Genomic DNA, 15,457 nt, shown 5'->3' with positions numbered 1-15,457 from the left:
CGCCGGGGCGGGGGGGTCCCGGGGAGATGGACATTGAGAGAGATGCGGGGAGGCTGTGTTCTGCAGATTGTGAGAGTTTGTATGTTCTCTCCCTGTTCTACAGGGTGTGAGTGAGTGTAGTTTGTATGTTCTCCTCCTGTACTACAGAGAGTGTGAGTCGAGTTTGTATGTTCTCCCTCTGTTCTGAATGGGCTTCCTCTGGGTTTTCCACTTCCCTCCCACACACACACACAATGTAACTGGTATTGGCCAAATCATCGCAATGCTGAAAGATTAGACTGCATATTACTCAAGCAGCAGCAGCAGCAACATCACCCCTCTACTGTAAAATCTTGGCAGGACCCCCCTGAGAAAAGAGTCTGCGTTGCAGAGCGGCACCTCCGCGGGCGACACGGGGGGCACTCACCTGTACAGCGTGTGCGTGGCAGCCGGCTCGAAGCGCTCCAGGTACGACTGGAACAGACTCAGGCTGCGCCTGCGCTGAGGGTCCACACACAGCACGCACACAAGAGAATAATGAGTACTGTTGTTGTTGTTATGGCACTTGTGTACCCGGGGAGGGCTCGCCGAGTCTCAAGGCTCTTTTACATGCGGGTCGTGCCAAGATTTTGCAGTAGGGGGCGATGTTGCTACTGTGTAGGGGGCGATGTTGCTACTGTGTAGGGGGCGATGTTGCTACTGTGTAGGGGGCGATGTTGCTACTGTGTAGGGGCGATGTTGCTACTGTGTAGGGGGCGATGTTGTTACTGTGTAGGGGGCGATGTTGCTACTGTGTAGGGGGCGATGTTGTTACTGTGTAGGGGCGATGTTGTTACTGTGTAAGGGGCGATGTTGCTACTGTGTAGGGGGCGATGTTGTTACTGTGTAGGGGGCGATGTTGTTACTGTGTAGGGGGCGATGTTGCTACTGTGTAGGGGCGATGTTGTTACTGTGTATGGGGCGATGTTGTTACTGTGTAGGGGGCGATGTTGCTACTGTGTAGGGGGCGATGTTGCTACTGTGTAGGGGGCGATGTTGTTACTGTGTAGGGGCGATGTTGTTACTGTGTAGGGGCGATGTTGTTACTGTGTAGGGGGCGATGTTGTTACTGTGTAGGGGGCGATGTTGTTACTGTGTATGGGGCGATGTTGCTACTGTGTAGGGGGCGATGTTGTTACTGTGTAGGGGCGATGTTGTTACTGTGTAGGGGCGATGTTGTTACTGTGTAGGGGGCGATGTTGTTACTGTGTAGGGGGCGATGTTGTTACTGTGTAGGGGGCGATGTTGCTACTGTGTATGGGGCGATGTTGCTACTGTGTAGGGGGCGATGTTGTTACTGTGTAGGGGCGATGTTGTTACTGTGTATGGAGCGATGTTGCTACTGTGTAGGGGCGATGTTGTTACTGTGTAGGGGCGATGTTGTTACTGTGTAGGGGGCGATGTTGTTACTGTGTAGGGGCGATGTTGTTACTGTGTAGGGGGCGATGTTGCTACTGTGTAGGGGCGATGTTGCTACTGTGTAGGGGGCGATGTTGCTACTGTGTAGGGGCGATGTTGCTACTGTGTAGGGGCGATGTTGTTACTGTGTAGGGGGCGATGTTGTTACTGTGTAGGGGGCGATGTTGCTACTGTGTAGGGGGCGATGTTGTTACTGTGTAGGGGGCGATGTTGCTACTGTGTATGGGGCGATGTTGCTACTGTGTAGGGGGCGATGTTGTTACTGTGTAGGGGGCGATGTTGCTACTGTGTAGGGGGCGATGTTGCTACTGTGTAGGGGCGATGTTGCTACTGTGTATGGGGCGATGTTGCTACTGTGTAGGGGGCGATGTTGCTACTGTGTAGGGGGCGATGTTGTTACTGTGTAGGGGGCGATGTTGCTACTGTGTAGGGGCGATGTTGCTACTGTGTAGGGGGCGATGTTGTTACTGTGTAGGGGGCGATGTTGCTACTGTGTAGGGGGCGATGTTGCTACTGTGTAGGGGGCGATGTTGCTACTGTGTAGGGGGTGATGTTGCCACTGTGTAGGGTGCGATGTTGCTACTGTGTAGGGGGCGATGTTGCTACTGTGTATGGGGCGATGTTGCTACTGTGTAGGGGGTGATGTTGCCACTGTGTAGGGTGCGATGTTGCTACTGTGTAGGGGGCGATGTTGCTACTGTGTAGGGGGCGATGTTGCTACTGTGTATGGGGCGATGTTGTTACTGTGTAGGGGGCGATGTTGCTACTGTGTATGGGGCGATGTTGCTACTGTGTAGGGGGCGATGTTGTTACTGTGTATGGGGCAATGTTGTTACTGTGTAGGGGCGATGTTGTTACTGTGTATGGGGCGATGTTGCTACTGTGTAGGGGGCGATGTTGCTACTGTGTATGGGGCGATGTTGCTACTGTGTAGGGTGCGATGTTGTTACTGTGTATGGGGCGATGTTGTTACTGTGTAGGGGGTGATGTTGCTGTGTAGGGGGCGATGTTGCCACTGTGTAGGGTGCGATGTTGTTACTGTGTAGGGGGCGATGTTGCTACTGTGTAGGGTGCGATGTTGCTACTGTGTAGGGGGCGATGTTGTTACTGTGTAGGGGGCGATGTTGCTACTGTGTATGGGGCGATGTTGCTACTGTGTATGGGGCGATGTTGCTACTGTGTAGGGGCGATGTTGTTACTGTGTATGGGGCGATGTTGCTACTGTGTAGGGGGCGATGTTGCTACTGTGTATGGGGCGATGTTGCTACTGTGTAGGGGGCGATGTTGCTACTGTGTATGGGGCGATGTTGCTACTGTGTAGGGGCGATGTTGTTACTGTGTATGGGGCGATGTTGCTACTGTGTATGGGGCGATGTTGCTACTGTGTATGGGGCGATGTTGCTACTGTGTAGGGGGCGATGTTGCTACTGTGTATGGGGCGATGTTGCTACTGTGTAGGGGGCGATGTTGCTACTGTGTAGGGGGCGATGTTGCTACTGTGTATGGGGCGATGTTGCTACTGTGTAGGGGGCGATGTTGCTACTGTGTATGGGGCGATGTTGCTACTGTGTAGGGTGCGATGTTGCTACTGTGTAGGGGGCGATGTTGTTACTGTGTAGGGGGCGATGTTGCTACTGTGTAGGGGGCGATGTTGCTACTGTGTAGGGGGCGATGTTGCTACTGTGTAGGGGGCGATGTTGCTACTGTGTAGGGGGCGATGTTGTTACTGTGTAGGGGGTGATGTTGTTACTGTGTAGGGGGCGATGTTGTTACTGTGTAGGGGGCGATGTTGTTACTGTGTAGGGGGTGATGTTGTTACTGTGTAGGGGCGATGTTGTTACTGTGTATGGGGCGATGTTGCTACTGTGTAGGGGGCGATGTTGTTACTGTGTAGGGGGCGATGTTGCTACTGTGTATGGGGCGATGTTGCTACTGTGTAGGGGGCGATGGCGAGAGGTTACAGAACAGACTCCAGGCATTATCGGTGAACTGACGTGACCAACACGACTCACCAGCTGCTCTGCAGGACACAGCGTCATCACCTTGATCAGGTCCTGCATTGATGTAAACACACACGCACACACACGTACAGCGCACACACGTACTGTAACAACACAACAACAACCGCCATTTGCCACTAAGAGGCGGTGACGTCACCACAACGCTTGTGCCAGGCTATGTGCACCTTGAGGCCACGTGAAGTGTCGAACGCCCGCTGGCAGGTCACGGGGCAGACCCAGGTGCCACTGGTCGACTGACTGAGATGACTGGCTGATGCACCACCTGTGCGCCCCTACTGTGCCAACTTGCTGTGCTTTAGCCACCCGGCGCTCCGCTCGTTGTTGTGAGCGTCGCTCCTCCGCCCTCCGTTGTTGTTGGAGGGCGACTGTCTCCAACTGCCCAGTAGCGTCCTTCACGAGCCTCCTCCACAGAGGCCGATCTTGACACCGCTAGTACCAGTTATCGGCAAGTCCACTCAGCTCTACAGCCTCCTGTACCACATCACTCCATCTCTTCTCTAGCCCATGCCGCGCCCGTTTAGCCCCCACGATCCGGCCGAACAAAAGCTGGATCGTAGGCAGGCCAGCCTTAATGTTTCTACCCGGCAAAGATGTTCCATTAGGGAGTTCCACGTTTCGCAAGCGTAGAGAGGGGGGGGGATGACCATGGCCGAGAAGACTTGGAGCTTCGTGCGGAGCGAGAGACCAGGTAGCTTCCACACAACTGATGAAAAGATAATGCCGCTCAACTGATTCGGAGTGAGACCTCTGCTGTTAAACCGGAGCCGGTTATGAGCACATACAGCACACACACATGCACACGCAATAAAGCATATATACACACGTGCACCTGTACACACAAACATGCACGCACGCACACACATGCGCAGCACACACACGCGTGAGCACACACACAAACACAGACACGCACACACGTGCGCGCATGTTGGTAAGTGAGCAGGTCTGCAGTAGCAACATCGGAGCAACATAGGAGACAAGAAGAGACCCAGAAAACCTGGCAGCTATTGCTCCATCCCTCAATCCCAACGCCTGACGGTGCCTGGCATGGCTCGGTGTGCGTGGCGTGGGTCGGTGTGCATGGCGTGGCTCGGCGTGGCTTGGTATGCACACTGCGGCTCAGTATGCGTGCCGTGGGTTGGTGTGCACGGTGTGGTTGGGTGTGCGGTGGCGTGGCTCAACGTGGCTCAGCGTGCCTGTGGCAGCTGTAAGAAGACCGGCAGCTCCAGTAGCGGCCGTCCCAGCGCCCGCGGCGCCGCTTGTCCCAGCGCCCACTCCAGCAGGGCCTGGATGCAGGGAACACCGTGCGTCACAACCGTGAGTCACAACCGTGATTCACGACACACGTGTCACAACCGCGTGGCACAACCCAAGCATCACAACCGCGTGGCACAACCCAAGCATCACAACCGCACGCGACAACCACGCGTCACAACCGTGAGTCGCGACCGTGAGTCACGACCCACACGTCACAACCCAAGCGTCACAACCATGTGCCACAATCACACGTCAAAAATGTGTGTCAGAACTGCGAGTTACAACCACGCGTCACAACCCACGTGGCACCGCCTCACGCACGCAGCTCACCATTCCCTTCAGCGTGACGGCCTCTTCGTTCCTGCGGAAAGAGTCAACGATATTTGCGTGAGCATTAATTCTCGTTACCTGTGCTTGCTTACCGAGGAAGGCCTCACCGAGTCTCCAGACTCAAAGTAGGGGGGTGATGTTGCTGCTGTGTGTAATCCCAATTGAGTCGTTTGCATGTGATCTTTCCACCATTGGCGGTGTTTTGGCCGATGCCAGTTGCATTATGTCTGTTTAGCGAGGGGCGGAAACTGGAGAACCCAGAGCTGTGGTGGGCAACCTGCGGCCCATGGAGGCCCCCGTGGTGGCCTGGTCTCGATGCGTCTCGGGTGCTGCGTGGGGTCACATGTGCTTGTGCACGATGGGGTGAAGGAGGGCCGCTAATGTGGCCCACTGACTCTTCTGGGTTGCCCATCACTGACCCAGCGGAGACCCATGCAGAACTGGGTAAGAACATATAAACTACACTTACTCACTTACTCTCACTCACAAGAAGACAAAAACAAAGATTCCCCGTATAGCCTTAACAGACTTTTGGAGCAAGTGCTGTTAGCGAGCATCAATGAAGGCCGCTTTTGTCCCCTGAGTGCTAATTTTTGTACACACCGCACCAGGTACTCATTTAAGGATGTTAAGACCTAGGGGAGGCCCAGGACCGGTTCAGATAATCGTCACTGGTATTGGCCATGAGCGGGAATTGAACTCGGGTTGTCGGGTTCGTAGCACTGCGCGCTAACCAAGACACTACCGCTCCCAATAACAACAACCGCCTTTCGCCACTAAGTGGCGGTGACGTCACCACGGTGCTTGTGCCAGGCTATGTGCACTTTAAGGTCCGTCACGTGAAGTGTAGAATGCCCGCTGCCAGAAAGTCACGGGGCAGACCCAGGTGCCATAGATTGACTGACTGACCAATGCACCACCTGTGCCACCTACCCTGTCAACTGTTGCTCCCCCACAAAAGTAAAAGACAAACATCCCCCGTATAGCCTTAACAGATTTTTGGGACAAGTTCTGTTAACGAGCACCTATGAAGGCTGGCACGGCACACGAGGGGAGGGTGGCCAGCTCTGTGCCCGGCCACTTATTACCCCTGAGTGCTCTTGTTTACACACCGCACCAAGTCCTCATTACAGGCTGAGTCGACCTAGGGGCAGCCCAAGACCAGTTCAGATAATCGTCACTGGTGTTGGCCGTGAGCCGGAATCGAACTCGGATCGCCGGGTTTGTAGCGCTGCGTGCTAACCACGACACTACTCTATGAGACCTCTTTTACCAGTGGCAAAATATAGTAGTAGGTTTTTACCCTTTTAAACTGGTACAAAACTGACACCTTTATACAAGGCATCATGTTTGCAATAACCACAACACAAGTAGTCAAAAATGCAAACAAAAAGAAGCAACTCTGATAATGATAATAATATGCACTGTCCTTGAAGTTGATTGGTCCACACCCGAGACAGCTTTCTTTAGAGCCTAGTCCCCATTGGTGTTGGACCAGATGACACCAGAAGGCGTACAACTCAAACACAGTGCAATATCAGAGTATTGAGAACTCGGGGTAAGCATTTACACTATGAGACCTCTTTTACCAGTGGCAAAATATAGTAGTAGGTTTTTACCCTTTTAAACTGGTACAAAACTGACACAAGGCATCATGTTTGCAATAACCACAACACTTGTGGTTATTGCAAACATGATGATATACACACTCACACTAATGCAGAACAAGGGGAGAACATACAAACTCCATACAGTCGGGATGGAACCCAGGCCCCTTTTTGCTGCGAGGTGCGCGCGTGACCACTGCCCGTCGCCATCACCCTGCCGCCCCACTACACAGTCAAGCGAGATCACACGTGGGTGCGCGTGGCTTTAAGATGCGGAGTGGATTCTCAGTGAGCGGACCGCCCTTGCCAGCTCGTGACGTCCCAGAAGAACAACATCAAGGGAGGAAGGTGCCCAGAGGGAGGGGGAGCACTCACGTCTGCAGCATGGCCGACATGTAGCAGAGGGTCCTCTGCAACAGGAACTCCGGACTGAGACGCACACACACACACCCACACACACCCACACACACACACCCACACACACACCCACACACAGGCAAGCAAGGACAAAGATCCCTCCGGTATAGCCTTTAACAGAATGTCGGGGCGAGCACCTCTGAGCGGGAATCAAACTCGAGTTACCAGGTTCGTAGCATAGTGTTACGTTACTGAATCACAAAGATCACTTGCCCGAACAGCCTGAACAGACTGTTGGGGCAAGTGCTGTTAGCGAGCACCTATGAAGGCCGGCACAGCACATGAGGGGGTAGGTGGCCAGCACCACGTCCGGTCGCCTTTGTCTTCCTAGTGGTGATGTTTACACACCGCACCAAGTACTCATTTGAGGCTGAGTCGACTTAGGAGAGGCCCTTGACCGGTTCAGATCATCGTCACTGGTGTTGGCCGTGAGCAGAAATCGAACTCGGGTCGCAGGGTTCATAGCGTAGCGTGTTAACCGCTACACTACCGCTCCCCCACAACACCAATCACACACATACACACACACAGATACACACAGACACACACCTGTACACAGCTGGGAACACGTGGAGGCGCTGCACCAGTAGCAGGTGAGCCAGGCAGCAGAGCACGTCGCTGCTGAACCGCGGCTCCCCCTCCTCCGTCTTGCCCCCCACCACGCCCACGCTGTGCCCCCCGCCCCTCCTGGTACCCTCCCCTGCCATCACCAGCTCCGAGAGAGACACTCCCAGCGCCGCCATGTGGCCCTGCAACAGACACAGCCCTCATTAGCTACCTCCGCTGCTCGATGAAGGATCCCACTGCTCCTGGCGCACTCACGTGACGATCATGCCCGAGCGAGATTTGTCCACGTGTAGTATCACCTCGCCGTCACTACCACCATCGTCACCATCATATTAAACTAATCAAAGGTGACATAGGACACTTGGTATTGGCGCTGTTGTTCTCATCGTGCACGGCTATCGCCGCGAAGGAAGGCGCCGCTGCGTGTCACAGATGCGTATAGTCTGCCAGTAGGGTGGTGATGTTGCTGTGTGTAATCACTATTTATTAATTTGTAGCTTAACTTCAGCATTGGGATGTTTTGGCCGAATACCAGTTACACTGTGTGTGTGTTTAGCTATGGGAAGAAACCCAGAAAACCCGGAGGAAACATGTGGAGATAACAGACAAACTCCACGTAAAAAACGGTGCCCGAGTCGGGAATCGAACCCAGGTACTTCTGGCTGCGAGGCGCTAGGCGCGAGGTAACTTATCAAATTTGGCAAAATTTTTATGGCGACGTGGGCACACAATAGTCTACCGAACGACGATCTTTGCTGCCCACCGCGCAGCAGACGACTCGCGTATGTTGTGCGGTAACAAGGCGTGGCAGTGACCGGCAGGGGGGGGGAGGCCCGCCGGATTAGAACCGCGAGCACCGAACTGGTATCCGCACCAGCAGCGCCTGTGCCGTGTCGCACAGGGGGGACTCCTCGGCCTCCTCCTCCTCGGGCAGCGCGTCCATCACGGCCGGCAGCAGCGGGTACTCCAGCACGCACGCGCAGCTTCACACACGCAGCGCAAACACAGAGACCCCCCCCCCCCACAACCGTGGGAGCCTCTCAACAGCTGCTTGGGGATGTCAGCGAGCGCCTACGAAGGCCGGCACGGCACACGAAGAGGGTGGGTGGCCAGGAACCACGCTCAGCCGGCCGCCTTTGTCTCCCCAAGCGCTGATGTTTGCACACCGCACCAGGTACTCATTTAAGGCTGATTCGACCTTGGGGGGGCACAGACCAGGTTATATATTCATCACCGGGGTTTGCTGTGGGCAAGGATCGAACTTGAGTGGCAGGGTTCGTAGCGCAGTGTGCTGACCACTGTGCCACCGCTCCTCACACAAAGACAAAGATCCCCAGTATAGCCAAAATTACTGTTGGGGCAAGTGCTTTTAGCGACCACCTATTAAGGCTGGTATGGCACAAGAGGGGGTGGGTGGCCAACACCATGCCTGGCCGCCTTTGTCTCCTCAGTGGCCAGGTACTCATTTGAGACTAAGTCGACGTAGGGGAGGCCCAGGACCGGTTCAAATAATCGTCACTGGTGTTGGCCGTGAGCGGGAATCGAACCTGGGTTGCCAGGTTCGTAGCGCAGCACACTCACCATGACAGTACCGCTCCCCACTCCTCTATTGTACACACACACCCTCACAGGCACAGTAGAGGGGTAACACTTGTAAGTACTCTGAGGCTCAAGACAGTCACGAGGGTTTAGTGGTGCCAGCACCTAGCCCTGCAATAATAATTCAGAAATGAGTACACGTGGCATTGGCGCTGTTGTTTTTATAACACAGGGCAATCATCACAATGGAAGGCGCCGCTGCGGTGTTTCACACACAGACTGCTGCAGTCAGGGGCAATGTTGCTGCTGTGTTGTTAATCCCAATCGAGTAATCTGCAAGTAAATCTTTTAGCGTTGCAACGTTTTGGACAATTCCACTTACATTGTCATATTAGCTATGGGAGAAACCCAAAGAACCCAGAGGAAACCCATGCAGAACAGGGAGAGACAACAGACAAAGGCTCCCGGGTCGGGTATCGAACCCAGGTGCCTTCCTGCCGTGAGGCGCGAGCTTCACCACTGTGCTACCGCCCGGGTGGAACGTCGCTCCCGCTCCGCACGTCGTCCCGCTCACTCACTAACGCAGCAGCTCCTGTCTCAGCTCCTCGCGCTCGGCGCTGGCGCCGGGAGGCGCGTCGCGGCCCGCGGGGGGGCCGACGGCCCGCATGACGTAAGGCCGCACGGCATCGGCGAGGGCCGCGTGGGCCCGCAGCAGGGAGTGCGCGTCGGCCCGCCGCTGCTGGGCCGTGTGAGGCAGCGGCAGGGCCTTGGTGGCGCTCACGGCCCCGGAGAGAAACAAGCCCAGCGAGTAGGCCCGGCCCGTCCGCAGCCGCGACAACACTGCCCGCGCGGAGGAGAGAGTCGCGCGTTATCAGCGGCGCCGGCAGAGTGAGTTTGCAGGCACCAGGTTGTCCCTGCAGGTTCTCTGATTGCGTTTTATTCTTGACAGCGGCCATTCGCATCTCACCTCTGTGCGGGATGCAGTCGTGCACAGGGAATCTAATCTGGCTCCCCCTTCTCACGGGTGGAGGAGAAACCGGGCTGTGGTGACTATGCCTGTAATCCAGCAGTGTGGAAGGCGGCGAGGGTCGGTGGATCGTCACTCAAATGTCGTGAAACTCCCTTTCCGTGTGCGTCGAGGAGGAGCCAGGAGAAGGCGTGACAAACAAATGTGGTCTCAATCTGTTGTCCGTATGGGATAAAGTGTTTCCCCCTCACATGCATGGGTTTACTCCGGGCGCTCCGGTTTCCTCCCACATGTAAACACTCATGAATTATCCGATATGACCTGAATAGATAAAGGACCGCAGAACTTGGGCAATTATTAGTGTGGGCTCATCACGTGGCAGCTGTCCTGCCGCTTGTTCTATGGTTCCTCATCGCTCTCTCTACGAGAGTGACCGAGTACTCTGCGGTGACGCCGGATTAAAGGTTTACATTATTATGATATTCCTTTGTTTCAAGTCACCCATGAGCCCCAGACGCCCAACTATACAAATGATGCTCAAGTTATCTTTATTAGACCCAACAATGGCTAACTCCCAAGGAGAAATCTCTGCTGTAGGAATCCTTGGTTGCCGAGTTCGTAGCACAGCGGGCTGCCCGCTACACTACCGCTCACCCCACACACTCACCGCTCCACACGTTACATATAAATATATAGACAATACGCACACACGCACCTGTGTTCACATGTGGCAGCAGCAGCAGGGTGGTGCGGGCGCTGGACTCCACCGGCGAGGCCTCCAGGGCCTCCAGCAAACCCAGCATCAACTCCCTCGGGCTGCACTCCTGAGCACCGACACAGGCCCCAAACACACGCGCCCATGCATCTGTACGTAGACCTGCAGTGGTGTGTAAAGCCGTGTGTGTAAACCCCGTGTTTGTCCGTAGCCCTGTAGTGAAAATCTTACCTATAAACGTAATTTTTTGTCTGTCCGTATGTCTGTCTGTGGACGCACACTTGTGAAGGATTTGTCTCGCAAACCGTGGGGTTTACGTTTAAAAAAAGTAGTCAAGTACCACGCCGTAAGCCCCGTGGTGAGCCAGCGCTATTCCGTTTTCCCATCATCAACTTTAAAGTAGTAAATTTACAAAAAAGCTTTTACTTATTTATTTACTTACGCCGCCCCTGGCAATGCACACGCGTCATCAGTGGAGGGGGGGATTCCTCATTCGCGTTCAAAATGCTAAAAAAACGCTGAGGTAAATTCTTCAAAGTGTCATGTCCTCTTCTCCCCCCACCCCAATGTCTTTCTACTTATAGTGCTTACATAGTATTATTGTAGTGCGGGGGGATGGTGGGGGGGGGGGGCGGGGGTAGCGGCCCAGCCCCCAGCCTGCCAAGGTGCCATCTCGGCCGGCTGGGCAATCTAGGCGAGGCCGGGGGCTCTGCACGGGACTAGGCCTCACTCACCACGCCACTCTGTCAGGTCAGTAGTTTGTGCTATAGAGTGGGTATATTCTCCTATAGAGTCAGCATGTACTACTGTAGTCATAGCAGGTATCACCACAGTCAGTATGCACTGCTGTAGTGATAGCAAGTACCACCACAGTCGGTATGCGCTGCTGTAGTGAAAGCAGGTACCACCACAGTCGGTATGTGCTGCTGTAGTGATAGCAGGTACCACCACAGTCAGTATGCACTGCTGTAGTCATACCAGGTACCACCACAGTCAGTATGCACTGCTGTAGTGAAAGCAGGTACCACCAAAGTCGGTATGCGCTGGTGTAGTCATACCAGGTACCACCACAGTCAGTATGCACTGCTGTAGTGATAGCAAGTACCACCACAGTATGCACTGCTGTAGTGAGAGCAGGTGCCACCGCAGTCGGTATGCGCTGCTGTAGTCATAGCAAGTACCACCACAGTCGGTATGCACTGCTGTAGTGATAGTAGATACTGCTATCGAGTTGGTAGATACTACTATAGAGTTAGTAGATACTAAAACAGTCAGTATATACCACGACAGTGAGTAAATACTACTATAGTCAGTAGATACTACTACGGTCAGTAGCTCCTGCTATAGAGGCAGTAGATACTACTATAGGGTTAGTACATACTATAGAGTCAGTAGTTACTACTATAGAGTCAGTAGATACTACTGTAGGGCCAGAAGATACTACTACGGTCAGTAGTTACAACAGTCAGTAAATACTACTATACAGTCAGTAGCTACTACTGGCTCAATAGATACTACTGTACAGTCAGTAGATACTACTACAGAGTCAATAGATACTACTTACTCTGTTGTATGTAGGGTGTGTAGGTATATATACCTACGCGGGGGTAAATATTTTTTCTGAGGGGGGGGGTCGACAATTTTCGCAAACCTTTTAGGTCAACTATTTACCCCCGGTAAATAGACAAACGGCCCACCAAACTAAACTATTTTAATTTTACCAGGTAAGGCCCACCGAGCCATATAGCTCTTTTTCAGATGCGACCTGGTCACAAATGATAGCTCAACAAGGTGGCTTATCACGTGGTAATTTATAGCTGTAGCCAAATACTCTAAAAGCATGTTTCTAAATGTGGAGCATAAAACCGGATGACCCGGAGAAAAATCCACATGACCATGGGGAGAGAGACACCGCAAACTCCAAAAATACAGGCGTCAGGGTCGGGATCGAACTCATGAACTCCTGCATACCAGGCGATGGAGCTAATATCTTGCCACTGTGGTGCGTGAAGCCGCACGTGTAAACCCTGTGTCTCTACGTAGCCCTGTAGTGGTGAGTAATGTCTCACGTGTAAACCCTGTGTCTCTACGTAGCCCTGTAGTGGTGAGTAATGCCGTGCGTGTAAACCCTGTGTCTCTACGTAGCCCTGTAGTGGTGAGTAATGCCACGCGTGTAAACCCTGTGTCTCTACGTAGCCCTGTAGTGGTGAGTAATGCCACGCGTGTAAACCCTGTGTCTCTACGTAGCCCTGTAGTGGTGAGTAATGCCGTGCGTGTAAACCCTGTGTCTCTACGTAGCCCTGTAGTGGTGAGTAATGCCGTGCGTGTAAACCCTGTGTCTCTACATAGCCCTGTAGTGGTGAGTAATGCCGTGCATGTAAACCCTGTGTCTCTACGTAGCCCTGTAGTGGCGAGTAATGCCGTACGTGTAAACCCTGTGTCTCTACGTAGCCCTGTAGTGGTGAGTAATGCCGTGCGTGTAAACCCTGTGTCTCTACGTAGCCCTGTAGTGGTGAGTAATGCCGTGCGTGTAAACCCTGTGTCTCTACATAGCCCTGTAGTGGTGAGTAATGCCGTGCATGTAAACCCTGTGTCTCTACGTAGCCCTGTAGTGGCGAGTAATGCCGTACGTGTAAACCCTGTGTCTCTACGTAGCCCTGTAGTGGTGAGTAATGCCGTGCGTGTAAACCCTGTGTCTCTACGTAGCCCTGTAGTGGTGAGTAATGCCGTGCGTGTAAACCCTGTGTCTCTACGTAGCCCTGTAGTGGTGAGTAATGCCGTGCATGTAAACCCTGTGTCTCTACGTAGCCCTGTAGTGGTGTTTAATGCCGTGCGTGTAAACCCTGTGTCTCTACGCAGCCCTGTAGTGGTGAGTAATGCCGTGCGTGTAAACCCTGTGTATCTACGTAGCCCTGTAGTGGTGAGTAATGCCGTGCGTGTAAACCCTGTGTCTCTACGTAGCCCTGTAGTGGTGAGTAAAGCCGTGTCTCCCGTGTCTATACGTAGCCCTGTTGCTGTAGTCTTACGGCTTAGTGTGACTGTCCTGGATAAACAACTAAATTATTATAAAAATGATCGATTATCAATATTTAGCAGTTTGTGAAGCCGCGTGTGTTAAATCCCTGTAACGAGATCGGTCTAGAGGAAACTTTGGGACAGATGTCATCCGAGGTCCCCCTGCAGATATAGACAAAAATCTGGTGGACCCCTCAATGTGGCTCAAGATCGTTGCCACTGAGGCTTATCCAGTTTAATCACATGCATGGCACCTACATGACCAATGAGAGCAGAGCAAAATTCATGTAGGTATCCCCAGATTGTCCCAGATGCTCTCTGGTTACATCCAGACATAGCAACACTTCATCGGGATATCACGGACTTTTTTGTTACAGCATTTGTGGCACTTGTCTCACCCTTTCAGTTCACACTACTCTGTGGGGCATGAAACCAGATTATCTATCGAAACATCAACACGCTCGAGTTCAAACCTTTAACATTTAACCCAGGAAGGTCAAATTGCCCAATTGGAAAGATCATGAACCTCCTTCGTGGAAACAGTGGCGCAACACCCTTCTGGCCCAAACAGGCATTGAGCACTTGAGCCACAAGCTTAAAGGGAGGGGAATGGGAGTTCGAGACCAGATAGTCCCCTCCCCATACGGAGCTTAAAATGAGGTGCATGGGTGAAGAGGTCGGGTGGCGGGGATGGCCGTAAGGGGGGGGGGGGTGGCTGCACCACTTGGCCAGAAATGGGCAGGGGGGAGCATTTATCGGAGGGAGGTTGGTACTTAAGTTCATATCCAGCGTGTTGATTATTTTATTTGCAGGGCTTTTCTCACCTTTACAGGCTGCTCCCTCCCTCCGCCCCTTTTTCTCCTCACCAGTATGTTAGTTACCGCCCCCCCATGTAAATCTTCATGTCGCCGCATGTGGTTCCCACTTGGGTGGGGCAGTGAGCCCAATTTCCGCCCCTTCACAGGGCCCTGCCGCGCTGATAGCGGTTTGTTGCTCGCCGAGTTTCTGTTCGTTCCCCTCCGTTTTGCGATCGGCGTACCGGGCTCGCGTTGAGTTGCAATGAAAGAAAAATCCCCGTAACCCCCGAGCGACCCCGTGGCGGGCGAGTCAGCCTGTAGCCGTGGGATCCGGCTCTCGCGCGGCGGGGACTCACCTGAACCACGGCGTGCAGGCAAGCCTCGCACACCTCGTGCCTGTCGGACGCGGCCGCTTCACGTGACAGCTGCTCCACGAGGGGCGAGACGAGGCTCCATGCGGCGCTCCTCACCACACCCTGCCGTGGGGGCAGAGGCCGGCGTCGCGTGCGGGACGCGGGGAGGGGCGGCGGTCGGTTACGTGAGGTCGCGCAGAGACAAAGATCCCCCGGTGTAGCCTTGAACAGACCGTTTGGTAGCGAAAAGCATCTAAGCAGGCCGGTACCGCGCACGAGGAGGTAGATGGCCAACGCCACGCCCAACCGCCAGTGGTCACGTTCATAAAACACGGCCAGATACTTATTTAAGGCTGAGTCGACCTAGGGGAGGTCCAGGACCAAGTCAGACATTCGTCACCGATGTTGGTTGGTCGTGAGCGGGAATCGAACACGGGT

The 15,457-nt window shown here is 53.8% G+C and overlaps 1 protein-coding gene across 2 annotated transcripts in view; it reads right to left on the bottom strand.

Moving 5' to 3' along the window:
- The window catches only part of GLMN (glomulin, FKBP associated protein), a 37,720-nt gene that overhangs the window by 8,130 nt on the left and 14,133 nt on the right, over positions 1-15,457 (bottom strand). For both annotated transcript variants that reach the window (XM_078879370.1, XM_078879371.1), the window contains exons 4-13: positions 15,023-15,142; positions 10,855-10,963; positions 9,751-10,012; positions 8,508-8,616; positions 7,616-7,815; positions 7,025-7,078; positions 5,043-5,073; positions 4,652-4,741; positions 3,450-3,491; positions 407-480 (exon numbers count right to left, since the gene is read on the bottom strand). In XM_078879370.1, the coding sequence (XP_078735496.1) occupies positions 407-480; positions 3,450-3,491; positions 4,652-4,741; positions 5,043-5,073; positions 7,025-7,078; positions 7,616-7,815; positions 8,508-8,616; positions 9,751-10,012; positions 10,855-10,963; positions 15,023-15,142 (1,091 nt within the window). The remainder of the gene's footprint in view (positions 1-406; positions 481-3,449; positions 3,492-4,651; positions 4,742-5,042; positions 5,074-7,024; positions 7,079-7,615; positions 7,816-8,507; positions 8,617-9,750; positions 10,013-10,854; positions 10,964-15,022; positions 15,143-15,457) is intronic.

This window comes from Lampetra fluviatilis, chromosome 53, assembly GCF_964198595.1.
Source record: "Lampetra fluviatilis chromosome 53, kcLamFluv1.1, whole genome shotgun sequence".
In the NCBI taxonomy this organism is placed as follows: Eukaryota; Metazoa; Chordata; class Hyperoartia; order Petromyzontiformes; family Petromyzontidae; genus Lampetra; species Lampetra fluviatilis.
The sequence above is the reverse complement of the archived record's forward strand: the minus strand, read 5'-3'. Positions and strand labels throughout refer to the sequence as shown.